This window comes from Numenius arquata, chromosome 1, assembly GCF_964106895.1.
Source record: "Numenius arquata chromosome 1, bNumArq3.hap1.1, whole genome shotgun sequence".
NCBI lineage: Eukaryota > Metazoa > Chordata > Aves > Charadriiformes > Scolopacidae > Numenius > Numenius arquata.
In genome coordinates this window covers 40,038,009-40,055,793 of record NC_133576.1, presented here as the reverse complement: position 1 = coordinate 40,055,793, position 17,785 = coordinate 40,038,009, and the positions used below count along the sequence as shown (strand labels likewise).

Sequence of the window (17,785 nt, the reverse complement as noted above, 5' to 3'; positions counted from 1 at the left end):
AAGTTCACAGCACCATGCAACTTACAGATATGTTCAACCCGATCCTCAAGATCTCATACTTGTGACCAGGCTGAGGCTGAGGAAATGCCAACTTAAACTATAGCGAAAGTTGCAAAGACAGAGGAAGCGCTCACTATAATCAAGCTAAAAACAAGACCCCTCCATGGAATAAACAAAAAAATTGTCATCTTCAGGGGGATACTTAAAGAACATGAAGCTATGATTGTATGCAAGCGTTTATTTCCATTGCCGTTACTATCTTCCTACCCATTTCTCCACAAAAAAAGTGAAATAGAGAAACAGAAGTAATGACTCACCACTATTCACATACAACTCTATCAAAAGACGTCTGAATTTGCTTCAGGGTAAATTCATAGCACGTTTTGAATCCCATTTGAATCCCCTACATCCCATTTGCTCTACAGAAGTATAAGCTTGAACTATAACACTTTAAATTTATATGGCCAGGCTGAGTAAGTTTTGGAAGGTAGGCTAGTATAAAACATTGACCAAAACTGTATTCTTACAAGGAATTTTTGCTGCTTCCACCATCCAGTGCTAGTAATAAAATCAAAAAGCTAGATAAGCATTTCCCAATGAGAAGGCACCCTGTGCCATAGATGCAGTACAAAAAGGAGAGGGATTACTCTTCAATCTCTCACACTTTACAGTCACAGGACAGGTTTCCCAAATGAAATAAAAATTTAGGAGTGAGACTCTAGAATTATAACCAGTTACCTAAATGAAGGTGGAATATACTCTGGAGGCAGTACAGGTGGCAGCGGCTGACCAGACATAGCTACATCAATTAAGTGCATAGCCAGAATAAACTCTTCAGCTGTAAGTTTTCCATCTTGATCGATATCAGAAAGATTCCTTTTTAAAGGAAAGGTACAAAGTAAGTAAATTCTTAAATATTAAAAATCATTGTTAAAAAGCATAGTTTTAACATATTCAGTTCCAAATTAATTCAATTTTTCACCTTTTTTTTCCACACTACAATGTTTCTTCAAAACAAATAAAAAGCAAACCCACATTTCTCATGCATGTCTGCCTTGGAACTATCCTTATAGCCATGGCTTCTACTTCACTTGCTCTTTGAGTGCTGCCTGTACTATATGCTATATAAGTAACGTTAATCAATGGAGTTTTCTTGAATATCTTGTGAACATCCACTACACAGTATCATTTAGAAAAGAATCAGCTCAGATGTTCAGTAGGACTTTTTGGTTTGGCCTCCTTCTTCCCTGGAGGCTCCTATCTCACATTCTAGAGCACACATTTGCATTAAAATCAAATCCATTAACATTCTAGTAGTGACAAGCACAAAAACATTTTAGCATTACGCACATATTAAAAGTTATGGAGTAACATCTCTGGATGGCAAAAAACCAGTGCTCCAACACATGCACAAAATGCTTTTACTCACGTTAAGGTGGTATTGGACAAAATTTAATAGCTTAAACATCAGTTTTATTTCTCTAGAATGCTGCACTCTAATCATGCAGGAAAATTTCCCATGATACTATGAAAATCAAAGGTGAGCAACTAATACATTCATTTGATGCCTCAAGGTACAGCACCTTGTTTATGGGATTTAAATCTGGAAGACAATTATAGCCTCATTTAATCTGTGCTTCTGTTACTGAACTCCTCAGTCTAGGGTACAAGAACAAGCCAGTAGAATGAAAATCTAGCATGCCAAGATATAAGTGATCAACTTTCTTAACAGTCTGGTCCACATCTTTGTTACTGAAATACCAAAACAGCTGCTACAGAAAAGCTGACAGGTTGCGTAACAGTACTTCACTTTGTGTGTTTAAGAGTCAACGAATCCAAATCTTGCCCCAGAGAATAGCAACAGCAGTTCCACTGCCACAGATAAGTATCGGGAAAGGGAGTAATACTTAGGACAACAAAAGCTGTAAAATCCATTCCTTATCTCAACAGGCTTGGCAGTTTTGCATATTAAAAGAGTTACGTTTAGAACTCCTGGAGTACGCTGATGTCATTTCCCTGCCCACACAACCTACTTAAATGCTGGCAACAAGCCGAGTATTTCCTGGTTAATCATCTGTTGGATGACTGGGTTGATATTTTTTTTCCTTACACTAGCTTTGTTAGGAAACAGAAGGAGAGAGTGCTTTTTAAGATAGAATAAAAACACCAGTGTTTTGCAAAGAAAGCAAGTACAATTGGAACTGCCACATTAGAGTGACAACACAGTTGACATCCTCACACAGAAGTCACTTGGGTTAGTGAGTTGACAATAAAGTATAGAAGTTCATTAGAAATAATTTTCCACATGACAATAAGAACATAACAAACTTCAGCAAACAAGAAATTGAAAGGAAAAAAACCATTATTTTAAATGTATGCAACTCCAGCCCCTTGGAAATCACAGAATCACGGAATTGTAGGGGTTGGGAGGGACCTTCGGAGACCATCTAGTCCAATCCCCCTGTCAAAATAAGCCCTTAGAAACTCATGTAAAAGGCAAATGAGCCCCAAAGAAAGTATGGTTCTGGATTAAGCTTCCTTTTGTACTACTTGTGCAAATGTATAAATTTCACTGGTTCTGTCTCACATATGGCCGGCGATGTGGAAGACATAGGAGGCTGAACATCTGGTCTGCCTAAAAACTCCATAATTGAAACCCAACTTACAAAACATCTATGTGCATAGTGTAAAAGATGCTCTTTTACTTCCATGAAGTAATATTAATATAAGCATAGTAGTGCAGGTTTTGTTTTATAAAGTTATACATTAAAAAGAGCAACATATAATGATTTATTAGTGGAGGAAGGCTGAAAAGGGAGAAAAAACCCACAGTATACGGTATAGAGGTTTAAATACAGTTTCCAGTTTGATGGAAATTGATAGATTTATTTTTACCATATCGTAGCCAGCTGAGCCTGTGGTAAACTTGACTGCATAAGAATAGTTCTTGCTTGTGGACCTAAAAAAGTGAAACAAGGATTAACAGATAAATAAATAACCAACTTTCTCCTTTTCTTGCATTACCAAGTAGCTACTGCACAAGCACAGCTTAGTTCTGAATAGGTAGCACTGAAGAGATATTACCAGCATGAACTAGGCTATGAAACGCAAAGAGATGCTCCCAGAAGTAGTAAAACTAAGCCAGAGTACTGTTCTAGTTTCCTTCTGAAATTGGATAGGCACCCCCATCAGTGGATGAACTTAACACTGTAAAGGGCTCCACAAGTTTTCACATAACCCATCGTACCATTTCCAAGAATCATTTCCCACTGCCAACTTAGTGTGCAGAAAAAAGAAAAAAAGGTGATAAAATGATCCCAGCTACGATGAATACTTGCTTCTAAACAAGATCATTAAGCAGTTGGGAGATTCAAACAGGAAAATATTGACAGTGGCAATATGAGAGTCTCTTACTATCTGAATAGAATTCTAAATGCTATTATAATGCCTTTTACAGTTCAAAAAAAGGAGACAACAAAAACTTCTTCAGTACCTGTTAAGTGTCCACTCATCGTTTTATCATGGCTATTGAACAGCTGTCTGTACTTCAGTCTTGATGACTGAGGTACAGCCCACTCTGCCACAGGAGGCACACTAGAATTAGAAAAAGGATAAGGGGGGGAATATAATTTTAAATTTAATCAGATGAAGTTAACAAATACAACAGGATGAAGTGCTGCACAGAGATAGTTTTATGCCTGAAATGGTTCTTTTCACAAACATTCTCTTCTATTGCTGAAACCACAACAGATTTGACTTCTTGTTTGAAAACTTTTATCATAATTCAGTGTCTTAGAAGATGTTTTTTGGTAAAGTTGAATGACAGGCCTAAGAGTTTTGCTTTTTTCTTTACTAGCAGAGAATTAAGTAACCTAAACAGTTTAGAGAAGCTAAAAGCTTTTACCTAAACATGTAATAGGAAATGCCTTACCACAGTCAGCAGAAGTAATATCTCATTTTACCCTGTCTTTAACTGGTTGTCTTAACCAAATAATTCATAAGCTGATTAAGGAAAACAAATGTAAAACATGCTGAAAACAGAAAAAAAGTGTGAAAAGGCTACACTTGAAAGCAATCAATGTTTCTCGTAATGGAACTCGACTGACAAATATAATATTCCCAGTTCTAATTCATTCACATAATAGGTTGAGTGCTGTTATTTGTAACTATAATTTCCCATGCTTGAAGGCTGACAAGCCTTTATACTGAAAAACAGCGAGCACAGTTTTTCTGTCTTTAGGCACATTCAAACTTTGTCCTGTTTTGTTAAGGTCGAAAAAAGGGGGGGGAGGGGAAGCAGCCAGATTAAATAAGCATTTCTAACAGCATACCAAATTACAGTTAAAAGAATGAACCAAAACCACTAAATCCATTTTTCTTGGTCCACTGAGCAGATAGCATTGTAAGATCTTTCAAAGTTGAGCTGAGAAGGATTATATGAATACTCTACTAATTGACCTCATATCCTATTCTCATATAACAAGATTCAAAACAGCTAATACCTCTATTTCTATTTCCTATTGTGCTTTAATAATACTCTTTTATGGGAGCAAAGCAAAAACAATCTGCATCTTAAATAATGAAAATAAGGATTGAAGGTTTTAAAAAAAAAAAAAAAAAGCTGACTATTTAAGTTTTATCCATGTGAATTCTTCCCTCACCAGTTTTGCTAGATTTGGAGTTTCCACACTAAGTGTACTTTTGTCTCTTACACACACACATATATATATATATATATATGTACCTTGATATGTGAGATAAGGTTACTACACATTAAGTAATGAAACACTCCTTCATGGATACTGAAATGGTAGTTTTAGAAGAAAAAATGCTGGAGGACAAAACAGTTGACTCATGTATGCCAAACACAATGAATGCCAAGAGTTCACTACTGGTGACTCAGCAGTGATAAAAACACCACAAATGGAATTCTGAATTTCACCCTTCTCAAAATTCAAAATAATTCTCAGCTAGAAAAAAAACCAACCAAACAAACAAAAAAACCCTTATACCTTATAAACTTTATATTTCATTTTAACGGACTTGGTTCTTCTTCTTCCCTTTTCATAAACTCTGCAAATCAATTCTTTTGCTATCTACTTCTCCAAAATAAAACTTGAAGACACACACCAGTTCACCACTCAGCATTAGCAGCAGCCTGTGAAAGAATACCCCCTTCATTGCTGGCAGACTTTTCCGAGTTACTGAAGTAACAGCCATTGAACTAAGGAAGCTCCAACTCGGGCCCAAATACATTCAGAGAACCATGCAATTTCACCTCAGAAAAAAAGTCATCCCACCTGAGGTTCAGGCCTCTGTTGGCAATAAAAGTGACCAGCAAGATTCAGTTATAGTTAACCACAAAACTATGACAGCCCTATTATGGAATACCTAGAAGCCGTTTCAGCTGAAGTTTCTTGAACTTCATTCATTATAAATGCTAAGTGTTGTTATAGACAAAGCAGATACCTGCTTGTACCTCTGGAAATTATACTACAGCTTTGCTACTATGTTCCTGACAGTACTAGATTTCACAGCGAAAAAGGATGGTTTGTTTTGAAAGATTTTTAATTCTATTTGACAATAATTAGTAGTGTCACTTATCTAATACCAGGGTACAACAAAAGCCTGCAGAAGAAAAATGAAAATAAAAATTGATAATTAAATAATGTCCCAAGCCATTTTCTTCTTGCAAAAAAATTTGTAGTATAGAGCTGTGAGAAAGTCTGATTTAGAAAGACTTTGGGAAATTACTATCTTACCTCCTCTAAGGAAATTCTATTTTATTAGATACCATAGTTTCTATTCTTCAGAGCACAGTAAAATACATTTTGTCTAACCATACATTTCCCTAGGCCTTGAAATAATCTAAGCGCCTTTTAGGTGATTTTTCATGCAGAACTTGAAGAATATATAAGAAACAGTTACGTGGAATGCATTTAAAATATGAGAACTATTAAATATTTTGCTTTTAACAATAATCCTAGAGTTACTAATTTTAAAGAATATTACTTGTTATGTTTTCACACTAACAGGAGGAGCGCCAGCACAGTATTACACAATGCAGATTATGTTTACAGAAGCAAATGCTTTTCTAAAAATTAAGTTTTCAAGAGTTTGAAAACAGTGTCAACACATATTGTAGTAGTTAATTATTATATTTCAATGATTCCCTACTCATGAAGCATTCCTTGCAAAACCACAGCATCCTGTGAAATCCTGAAGTAGTATCTCAGCAGGAAATGATTTCTGCACGTAAATATCATTTCAGAAAACAACTTTACAAAAGAGAAGTAGTTTTTCTAGCTCTGGAGAACCAGATACACACATACACTCAATTCCATACCAACTTACCTTGCCACATCAAACGATTGTGCCTTTTGCAGTTTTGCGTTTAGCTGTGATCCTGGACCAGATCTACTAAAGGAAGAACTCTTTGGCAATGTGGCTGCAAATAGGAGAATACATGTATTTGTTAGTTTTAGCATTTTAAACTGTGGAATTTCAATAACATTCATTTAATTCCTAACATCAGATACAAGCATTATGGTTCTTCTGATGGTATCCCTTTTAAAAATAATAAGTTAACAGTGTCTAACAAAATAGGTGAAAACACACAGGCACTTCTCTCATGTGTTTTTACTTTTGCAGTTTTATGCAAACCCTGTTGATATCCATTTATATTGTGTTAAATGTTAGAAATCATATGTAGTCCAGTATTTTAAAGTAATCCCAACAAATAGCAGTACTTCCATAGTTGTAAATAGATAGGAGAGGGCCAATTTCTAGGTAACAGTTTACTGACAAGCTAGATTGATCACACTGCTGTTATAACAGGGTTAATATTTTGCTTAATGTGACTAAGTGTTACAGTATGGTACATCCATGTTTCTTCTTTTAACTTTTATACAAGTTTGCTAAATAATTAGGTTGGGCTAAACCAAAGTACAGTCCATACCCAGAGTCATTCTTTAAAGTAAGTTAGAATGGCTAATTCCATGTCTACTGTTCTCTGGATCCAAAGAAAATAGCAAAATAATTTGTTAAGAGCAAGAGAGTAAACAGAGTCTCAGTATGTAGCATACCAGGATGAGCAAAAGCAGGCAGAGGCTGTATAACAGCAGGAGCTCCATTAGCCAGGGGAGGTACTGCTGCTGCAGGAACAGAAGATACTAATGGTGGAGACATTCCTACTACTGGAATAGATGCCATTGGCACTGGGGCAACAGTTGTAAGAGATGGCATGCTGGCAATGCCCCCAATACCTATGGGCAAAAAAAGGAGATAATTTTTCTAATTTAGAGAACTCCTCATATGATACAACAATTTAACTGCAGCCTGCAACCCAGCAGTAAATGCAGAATTAAAAAGCAAATTGAAATGGGAACTTCCACACACCCCTTGAAAGAACTCTTACAGTCCGCTGCACCATTAGCATGGCAGGGGAACAAAACAATGCAGAGGGAACAACATACCACTTTATAATGTATGCATATAAGATCACACTGGATGCAACACTGACCAAAAAAAGTCCATTAGCATTTGCTGAAGAAAAGAATTGTTTGCCTTGAACTAAATGAAGAGCAACACTGTCAACTTCCAGTGAGTAATGAACCCAAAGCCTACACTTAGCCACAGCTGAAAAGAACAAGCTTCAGGATAAATGCTTGCAGCCTATTGTCAAGATGAAACAGTGCAAAGCTAATAGGGTAAAGCACAGTAATGAGGTATTTTAGGTGTAAGCACAGTTGCACGGATAACAGGGAGGTTAAGGAGGTCCAGTCATGCCAGTGGGAAGAATGAGGGTGTGAGCAAACATCTGAGATGAAGTCTACAGTAAACAAGAAAAAAGAAAATCACAGATTTTGCTGGTTTTCTTGGGGGTTTGACTTTCTGATGCCTTTTCTCACTTAAACCAGTATTTGCTCTGTTCAATTTCACTGATTTCTTACAGTCAGAAACAAAACTGTTTGTAAAACTTGTGGAATCAACAACTGATCAAACACCACAGTTTATCAAATACACTATTCTCGTTTCCTAAGGACACCAGTGATTCTCAGGCACCAATCTGCTTGAGTCACAGCAATGACTAAAACAGAAAGGTAAAGAACCTCTCACCACGGAATAAATCAAGGTGTCAAACATGAGGTTCATCTTCATTCAGTTATTTTCCTCTCACCATCCCATTTTCCCTACTCTTTTCCTTGAAATGATGGCAACCTTGGCACTACTTAACGAAGAGTATTTAATCAGCAGCTGTTCTAGCTAACACCAGTGCAGCACTGTTCATAAAATAAAAGCAGAGGGGTGCATTCCTGCCATGACTTGTAAAAAGTCGAGAAAAACATAGCTAATCTTGCCAAAGGTGGAGATCCCTTAATGATAACAGTTTAAATAAAAACTCCACCACTTTGGAATACGCCAGCCCTGCTACATGATCCATCATTTTTCCCCTGAAACACTTTTGTTTGCAACATATGGGGAGCACTGTAAGACCTGAAGCAAAAGGGACCTCAACTTACGTTATTCAGTATGCTTGGGTGCCAAAAGCTCATTGAGACTTTTTTTGGGTTTTGAGCCATAGGCATGTATGTAGCAGCATTTGGTTTTGAGTCCATGTAATTTTAGAAGTACTTTTTCCTAAAAGTTTCTTCTAGAAACAGCAAAACTACAATCAAATTTAACTTAGGGTGCTACAATACAAGCTAACAAGGAGGAAAACAAAGAGCTTACCAAATCCTGGTGCACTAGGCAGAGCAATAGGTGGCTGCTTCATGACAGGAGGCAGTGCAGATGGGAGTTGATAACCTTGTAGTTTTAATTTGATAAGTTTCATAGCTATTGAAAACTCCAACTGATCCATCCTCCCATCATTGTTCATGTCAGCTAGAGCCCTACAAAATACACCATTTTCAGTTAGATTCTTAAATTATGAACTTCAGGAAGTGACCTAGGAGCGTGCACACAGACGTGTATTAATTTCCACTCAAAATAACTATGCCAGGCTAAAAACGGTTATGAAACAACTGTTTAAACTAAGTTTCTTGAGTTCTTTCTTGGAGTGATTAATAAATATTTTTAAAGTCACTTTTCAACTCTTAGAAGAATTATAGTGAAGCATCTAGAGAAGAAGGGTTAATGTAGTTCTACAAATACTTTGCAAAATCATACAAATGAAACTACGTGGTACTACAAACAGCACCACAGGGAATCAAATTACTTACTCTGCAGACCTGTATTTTAGCTACACTTAAAAGAAAATGTTCTTTAAATCTGTGCACTTTACTAAACACCATTACATCTGCAAGTGTACAAATGTGTTTTCAGTTAAACAATAGTACTCAAGATAAAACATCGAGCCTAGACCTTGAATAGGCTTTCATGTAAAGTAGTCTGACTTAAACAGTCTGCTTTTGTTTCTTCATTTGATGGTTAAGAAAACCATGCTCAGCAGGGAATAGGGTTGGGAAGTTGGGGGGAGAAGCAGAAAGAAGAATGTTAGTTCCTGCAATTGCAAACCAAAAACCATAGTAAATGCAGATTAATAATGGAGTTAGTCGTAAACTTAGTTTTAAACATTATGCTTATTTCTTCGCATTCATTTGAAGAATTAAGGACACATTTCAGTATTGGTATAATATATATTTTTAAGTTCATGCGTACATTTCAGTGCCATGGACATGACAACACAAAGGACCCAGGCAGTCTAGTTAAACTAGAGCTTTATTTCTAGTCAAACCCCTATCAAAGAAAGCTTTCACGTATGTGAAAATAATTGTGAATATATTGTGAAAATGTGAATATATTTCAAGTATGTGAAAAGTTACCAAAAAAGTACTGCAATAAATTGACAGTTATTTATAATTGATACTTAAATAAGTAGTCAGCCAGGCAATGCAGTGGCAAAGCATTCACAAAATGAAAACCCTCTTAACCCAACCAAAAAAACCCTAGGAAAACTCAGCAAAGTGGCAGATCCCAGCAGGGGTTGCCACAGGTCAGCCATACATCTTAAGAGTTTCCCCTGGTTTAGATCACCAGTAGCATTTCCCCAAAAATGGGGGCACTCCAACCCTTCCCGATACTTATAAGACAGCTTTTTCAGCAGTGTAGCTGTCTTAATCCACCAATTTTGATGTCACAAGGCTAAATAATACTACTGAAAATCTGGCAGCAGTATTTAAAGAAGAAAGTCTGGTGAGGAAACTAAATACTCTGAGGCTTACACTTAAAAAGAAAAGTACACATTGCATCACTCCCTGAAAGATGTTGAATTACTACATATATTTCATTGAAGAACAAGTTCTGGCTGTGAGAACTTCTAGGTGTTTCCTGAAGCTTCATATCACAGGGAAGTTTTAATTTATACATTAAAATTGGCCTACCCTAGTAACTTTAAACCTTCATCTAATCCCACTACCATTAAGTCCTAGGAAGCCTGAATTTAGTCAAAACTGGTTCTGGGACCAACCTAGCATAATGTGATTTGGATTCAAGCTTAAATCATGATTGCTTGGTATGTGGTTCATTTGACAAATTATGAGTTAAAAAGATGCTACTGTAGCAGTTAGACTCAATATGTGGTAGTCCAGCCAGCAGAAGGAAGAGGGAAGGCAAGCATGGACCAAGAGAAGTACAAATTTGGAATAGGTATGTCCTTTTCCTTGCAGAACACCACTGCTCTAGAGTCTCAGATTCTGATCACTCTTCCACAAAGAGCAAGCAAGACACTGGTAACTCCTGATGTACTGGCAGGCTAAGTTAAAGTGGAAGATGTCATGTTTTTGTCTTCACACAACTTGCAGAGATGAGTGGGAGAACCCTAGTGAAGGCAAAAGAGCCTCTCTCCTACGAGTGTTAAGTAACAGCAAGAATAGACTGCAATAGCTGTTAATGAAAAATGCATATTACAAAAGGAAAGGTATAGTTACTTCTGGAAAATCGTTAAAAACACAAAGTAGACTTCTTGCATTTTGTTATTGAGGTTATCCATGTTCTGTTAATTCTAAAGTACAATGGCTTTCTCTGGACATTAAAAATACTAAGAGTTTATTAGCTTCTATCATATCTTTCTGTCCAATGGGGCATACACACCACAAGCCACTATGTGCAAACCTGCAAACAGCTTGCACGTATGCAGTATATAGAGCTTTTTGACCTATACAATGAAACAAGTATAAAACTCAAAGACACGTTTGCATCTCTCTAAAATTTTCTCTACATCAGCAATGTTTATATCAACTTTAAATTCCTGTAAGAAACACATTTATTTTGAAGGAATTGACAGTTTAACTATGACAATTGAGATAACCCACTCTGTCTATTTTTCAACAGTAGCATGGAACTGTCCTACAACATGCTGTAGAATTTTTGCTGCCCAAAATCATCACTTCAGCTTACAAGGAACAGTATTACTCAGGGCACTTTCATTTTCTTCTTCATACACCTTTTACTTTTTACAACCAAAACAGTTCATATAACATCCATTAATCATCACCTATAAACAGTGATGTTAGATTTCTACATGCTGCAAGCCTTACAAACCCGAAACATTCAAGATATTCTAACATTCCAAATATCAAGAGATATTTGGAATGTTAGAATGTCAGAAACTTAATGGCTAAATGTATTTTCTGAAGTGCTCCCTTTTGTGGGTTTCATACTAGGAAGCAAATCAACATACAGTGAATGAATACAAAGGGTAAGAAAGCCTCATTAGAAAATTACAGAGCATTAAGAACAATGGAAACCAGGAGCAGATAATTAGCTTCATTTAATTGATGTTTATAAGCAGACACCACACCTTTCTGAAGGCAACTGAAGAAAATTCAAAAATATTTAACAAGGAAAATGCGTGTGGGTTTTAATGAAAGTTTAGTTCAACAATTTCTTAGCCATTTTTCTGTCAGATGCCCAGTGGAAACAGGCAGTAAAAAACAGGCTAATATAGACAGCAAGCTGAGGATGTGCATGGGAACAAAGCTAGAGAGCTGCGCTTCAAGCAGCCAGTGGTCCTCCCAAAGGCGACTTGTTCCTCAATATACAGAGAAGTCAGTCAGCTCCACAGCGACCAACTGGCACCAACAGCTTAATTAAATAGTCACAACGTTCCTTACACCTTTGCATTTAAGCAAAGTAATTACACAAGTTGTATTCATAACAGTCTGACTTGTTCAGCCTCAGTGACTTCTACACCTGCAAATGATCTATAAAATTTAAGCCTTTCCATTACTAAAGCACAGGTATAATCCCTAAACCTGTTATACGCGTAGCCATGAAAATACCACACTGTAGATGACCTCGATCCTCTGGGTACCATTTACAGAGTGTACTGCTAGAACGCAGTAATTCTTTGCATTCTACATGAGAAAGTATTAATTGTCCAGCAATAAGAAACTTTGATGTGCACCAGTCTCATTGCTTTAATTGAACTCCTATTTACATAATCAGTAGCCTTTAATTTAACCTCTGACCTTCTCTTCAACTCATTTACTCTAGCCAATGGCTTTGTTATTTAAACTAACAGCACAAATTTCAGTGAGAAAAATTATGTGCACACTACAGAATTTATGCACATTTTTACAGCATGCTAACAAAAATCAGCTTTTGTCTGACAAAATCCTTAGTGCAAAAATAGGACAAATTTTCATTTCTAATTACTGAACCCAGTGTCATGCTTTTAGATTACAGTGCTACTTTTGAATCAACATCACCTTAAATGCAGTGTGTGGCTGACAGGAAACACTACCTAATTTCACTGTTCTGCTTCTAATGAAATTTGGAAAAATGTAGTGTCTTGAAGTGTGTTTCATTTAAGGTCTGGCCGGAACCAGTGCAGAGCAGTAAATGGATTAAACATTGACTAAATATTTATCATATTTTATAGAACAGGCATGTGTTTATAACAGGGGTTTTCTAATGAGAATAGCTGCAATGGGCTTCATCACAATATCAGGTTTCAAGTGCTGACAAAATCCTTCCCCTATAGATCTTTTCCTCCTCCTTTCTCTCCTCTTTTCTGCAGAATGCAAAGACAACTTGATTAGTTTTGCATTTATGATGTGCAGAAACTGAGCATGCACAGTTTTTTTTTTTGTAAAATATGCTTACGATTAGCCTACAAAACACCTATCTCCATGAAAATAGCACAGAGTTTTAAAACAAGGAAATCTCCTTGCAGTTCAAAAAATCTGGATTTGTTTAGCTTTACATTCCCATATTAGATTATACAATCCCATACTGCATTATAAAACAGCCATAATTAGAGAGGAGAAATTGGGTCTTTAGCATCAGTCACTTAATCAATGTACGTATAGCAAGAGTTACAACTCACAGAATTGCCACCCATAATCTTTTACTCCCACACATAGACACAAATTTAAGAAAGTTATGAGGGAAGCATATGTCAGAAATAGGTAAGTCAACAAACGGCTTTAGTCTGTCCTGAAAAAATAAGTAACTCTAAATGCATGAAAAACAGATGGCATTGATTATTTTAGTTCTCATTTAATTCCAGAGAGACAGGCTACACAGAAGATGCTTTTTGAGGCCACCATTCATAAGGGCTTTAAAAGAAAGCCAGATTATTGCCTACTTAAAACCAGTTATCTTCCAAGCCATTGCAGTCTCAATTCAAAGCCTACTTAGAGGCTTCTTAATAGATTACCAGCTTGGCAGACTCCAAGCCTGCGAAGGGTAGAATAGTAAAGAAGTTGTCATGACAGACCATAATAATTCCATTAATTTGCTCCACTGAGGTCCCAGAGACTTTTTTCTTAAATGAATGATGAGTAGAAGAGATTCAGGAATTCTCAAAGATAAAAAACATGGAGCTACTATTTTTAAGCAATATGAATTCTGGGAAAGTTTTGATTAATAGCAGAAATTAAAATAAGATATACTCCTTAGAGTATCATCTTAGCAAACAATTACACCAACTGCAGAATATTCTCAAAGCAGCTCTTGAGGCAGATGACATTTAACTGGTACTTCAGCTCACTAGCTAGCATCTTGAAGTTCTTGTGAAAGTTATTTTTTTACAATACAAAAATGGTAACTCACTTTTAATTAAAATGAAAATATAAGACAGTAAAAATCCTTATACTGCTTGCTTATGCAAACAAAATTCTCTTACTCATGAGATAACGTTTGGAAACTCATAGAGATACAGGGTTTGCTTTTCCTGCAGAGAGCTCTGAAAGCAATATGGCCAATTACTCATTAGGCAAATCCTCCCTCCAGTTCCTTTGCCAGTTGTGTTTTTCTATGCAAGAACTTCCACAGCCAACAAAACAGATGAAACTTTGTATTAGCATAAGCTTGTCTACATACAGCTGTAGGTAATCCTTTATGAAACAAATGCTAGGCTCCTATCTTGAAGAAAGATTAATATGATCAACTGTATTCAGAATAAGTAGGCTCATTAAGAATAAGAAAATGCTACCAAAACACAACATACATACACATCCATATTTCTAGAATTAGAAAATTAATTTGAAAAGTTTTACAAATTGCTTTAACTAAGAATAACAACTTTCCTCCTTAAAGACTGTTGTACCTCACCTTCTCTCCCTCTAATAATCAAATGCTACCAAAAAAAAAAAAAAAAAATCCATCTATACAAGCAGTAAAGAATACTGATAGAAAAGAAGTTCTATGCAGCTCCTATCTCTTACAAGGGATCTGGGCTTATTGGTCCAAAACTGCCCCCTCTGCTAAAGTACTCACAGATCTATATCAATGTTAATAGAGATTTAGATAGACAACATTAGAATATTGCTATTAATCCACAAAGCAAGTATGCCACTTTGTGATCTTACCCCTGGGAGCCAGGACAAACAATGACTCACATTTTTCAATGCAGTCTTGAGCATATTGTGACGTCCTTTGCAGGCTGCAAAGGACTTCTTGCCACTAAACAGTCTAACTTCTATTGTTTCTATGGGACAGCAGTGATCCGTGGTAGGTTACAAACAAACATTCACTGATAGATCAAGAGTTAAATAATTCAAGTTGTGAGAAAAGAAGGGGGTTTTCCTTTTTTTTTTTTTTTTTTGGTCTTCTTAAGAGGTCTTACTACCACTACGCGACTATTTTCCTACTTGGCTATTCTAATTCCAATTGTGAATATATATGTGTGATCTAGATTTTTACTTAAATATTTACTTTTCTTAATTCAGATATGATCAAAAAAACAAAAGACAGTGAAAAAGGGATGTCTACATGCTTTTTTATGATTTATAAAGGCAGCACGAATAAGTTTTAGTTCAGCTTTATTTAAAAAAATGTGCAAGTTCAGGTCTTGTCTCTATGACAACTACAGAACTAGTGGAATGATTCTCTCCCTCTCAAGAGGCTGAAAAACTGAATAATTCAGAGAGGAAGAGATTTTTAGTCAGACTATTTACAACTGTTTAGTTTTGTTAACACCTATTTAAAGCTAATGCCTACGGAACATTTTTGGAGAAAGGATGTCTTGTTTAAGACAAAACTTCTTTCCCTGTTTAATTAAGAGGCAAGAGAAGTTCCAAAGGGACATTTGAACTTTCACTGAGTCTTCAGAAAATAAGATAACCAGACCAAATTCCATACCTATAAATGAAGATAATTTGAAAAGAAAATAAGCTATTTGAAAGCCATATACATCCAGCCACTCTTTTAGGCATATGTATTTCCAAAGCAATTGTTTTTCTTGCAAGAAAATAATTCTTTTTCCCTAGTCAGAGCAAGATTCTGCCCTTAGAAGTCCTTACTACAACAAGAAGTTTTTATAACTTCAATAAACTCCCCTCTCTTTCAAACAGTTAACAACAGAGGAAAAGTTAACAGATTTGTGAAAAGTTATCCATCCCTCTGCTGCTCTTTTCCAATCTAGAACGAAACCCAGTAGTATTTCACTCTGTCTAGCACCAACAAAAATTTTAGTAGTAATATAATTAATGTAAACTATGAATAATCTATGTAAGTTAGCATATCTGAGTCTGGCATGGTCATATAATTTGGAGCAGAAACAATTGCAATCCTGCATGAAAAAACTGGCGGATTGTAGAAAAGTTTGTGATGTGTAATATACAGCAATACAGATTTTGATCTAAGCTCACCAAGAAATAGTAAAAATCTCAGATTTTCAAGCTGTATCTCCAACTACAATAGAAATAGTCTATGCCAGTCTTAATTTTTATAAGAAGTTTTGCAAGTTTTGCATAGACTACCTGTTAGAAGATTTTTAATACTAACTACTGTGCTTAGCAACTACATTAATGCAGTTTTAATAAAGCTGAGAGCATTTAGTAATCTGAAAATCGCCAACTTCAAAAATGCCATTTGTAGAAGGATGCCTACTTCAATAACTGAACTAGTAACTTAAAAACTCTGCTAAAACATACTACAAAGCATATTTGTCTTGTAGACTTTTGGAAAGCACACTGAAGTAAACTGGTGATTTTAAACCCTGGACTGTGAAATATAGTTACTGTCCAAATCTGTACCAGTAAACTTCACTCTGTGACATAACTGCAATTCTCCCATCCCCTCCCATATACTCACCATATCTGTGCTAGTACCGGTTGAGGTAACCCAGATTGAAAAAAAAAGTTTCTAGCTTGATCACCTATAAAATAAATAGGACATCATTTCAGAAAAAGCTAAAAATACCTGTAGGAGAAAAGATCTGAGTCAAAAATATCTAAAACAGAAGAAACAGTAAACTCATAAATACTTAATGCTACGCATACAAACAGACTATGAGATTTAAACTTATTTTGTCACTTGCAAACCTACCAGATATTGCCAACAGGCACAGATTGTTTAAGCCTGCAACAGACTGCACCACATGAAGTCAACCGGGCATACACATTTAGGGCAATGGGAACCTCATGGTTCACCATGTCTCATCTGTGATAATGACTCTCTTTGCTGGAATCATATGCCTTGTGAGAAGAAGAGATTTTTTTCTGCCAGGAAACTATGTAACGATACAAACTCTAGCTTAGATTTTTTGAAAGTACAATGCCAGTGAGCTAGTACAAACTATAGTAAGTGGTCTTTACCCTGATGTGAACCTGATAAATCACCATTAAAGAAAGCAATGGAATATTTCAAAGCCATTTTCCAACTATCAATTAAAAGTAAGGATAAGAAGACAATTACAGGGATTAGGTACTTGGAAATGTTGTAGCCTGTAAAGGAAAATTGTAAACAGACTAGAAATAGCACTAAATATCAGAGGAGGTCAAAAGGGATAGTATTTTGTACCATATGTAACAGCAGCAGAAACAATCAAATTGCATACTTGGAGGCACGTATGGCTCCAATGAGACTCTGCTAAGAATCTGATTCCACATTCTGGAAATCCTCTTGATGGATCAGACAGTGAGAAAGGTAAAATGTTTCTATACCTTTCATTTCAATTGAGTATCAGAGTTTAGATAGCACTAAAGAAAATTAAAGGCAACAAACTAACAAAAGAGAAGGCATCCTAGTCCCTTTAAAACCAAAGCAAATTAGTGGTGTTCAATGAAAATGTAGTAGGATCAGCACAATTCCTTTACTTGCAGCTTTGTTTCCCACAAATTAAATCAACTTTGCCATTTAGATTTTTTAAAGAGGTCATCTGTGCTGGTTTCACCAGTTTAAATAATCAGTTTCTGAAACAGATTTCAGTTAGATCTATACATCTTTATTTAAACAGATTTCTTAATCTATTAGTATGTTAGTATGGTGGGTCAGTCACAGGCAGAAACTAGGCACCAAAGTCACACCCTCTCCCCACACATCTCTCTCCCCA

At 36.0% G+C, this 17,785-nt stretch overlaps 1 protein-coding gene across 1 annotated transcript in view; it reads right to left on the bottom strand.

Moving 5' to 3' along the window:
• Window positions 1–17,785, bottom strand: part of ITSN1 (intersectin 1) — a 138,604-nt gene that overhangs the window by 81,920 nt on the left and 38,899 nt on the right. Inside the window, exons 4-10 of the mRNA XM_074155536.1 lie at window positions 16,546–16,609; window positions 8,734–8,894; window positions 7,086–7,265; window positions 6,355–6,448; window positions 3,494–3,594; window positions 2,896–2,959; window positions 739–876 (exon numbers count right to left, since the gene is read on the bottom strand). Of these exons, the coding sequence (XP_074011637.1) occupies window positions 739–876; window positions 2,896–2,959; window positions 3,494–3,594; window positions 6,355–6,448; window positions 7,086–7,265; window positions 8,734–8,894; window positions 16,546–16,609 (802 nt within the window). The remainder of the gene's footprint in view (window positions 1–738; window positions 877–2,895; window positions 2,960–3,493; window positions 3,595–6,354; window positions 6,449–7,085; window positions 7,266–8,733; window positions 8,895–16,545; window positions 16,610–17,785) is intronic.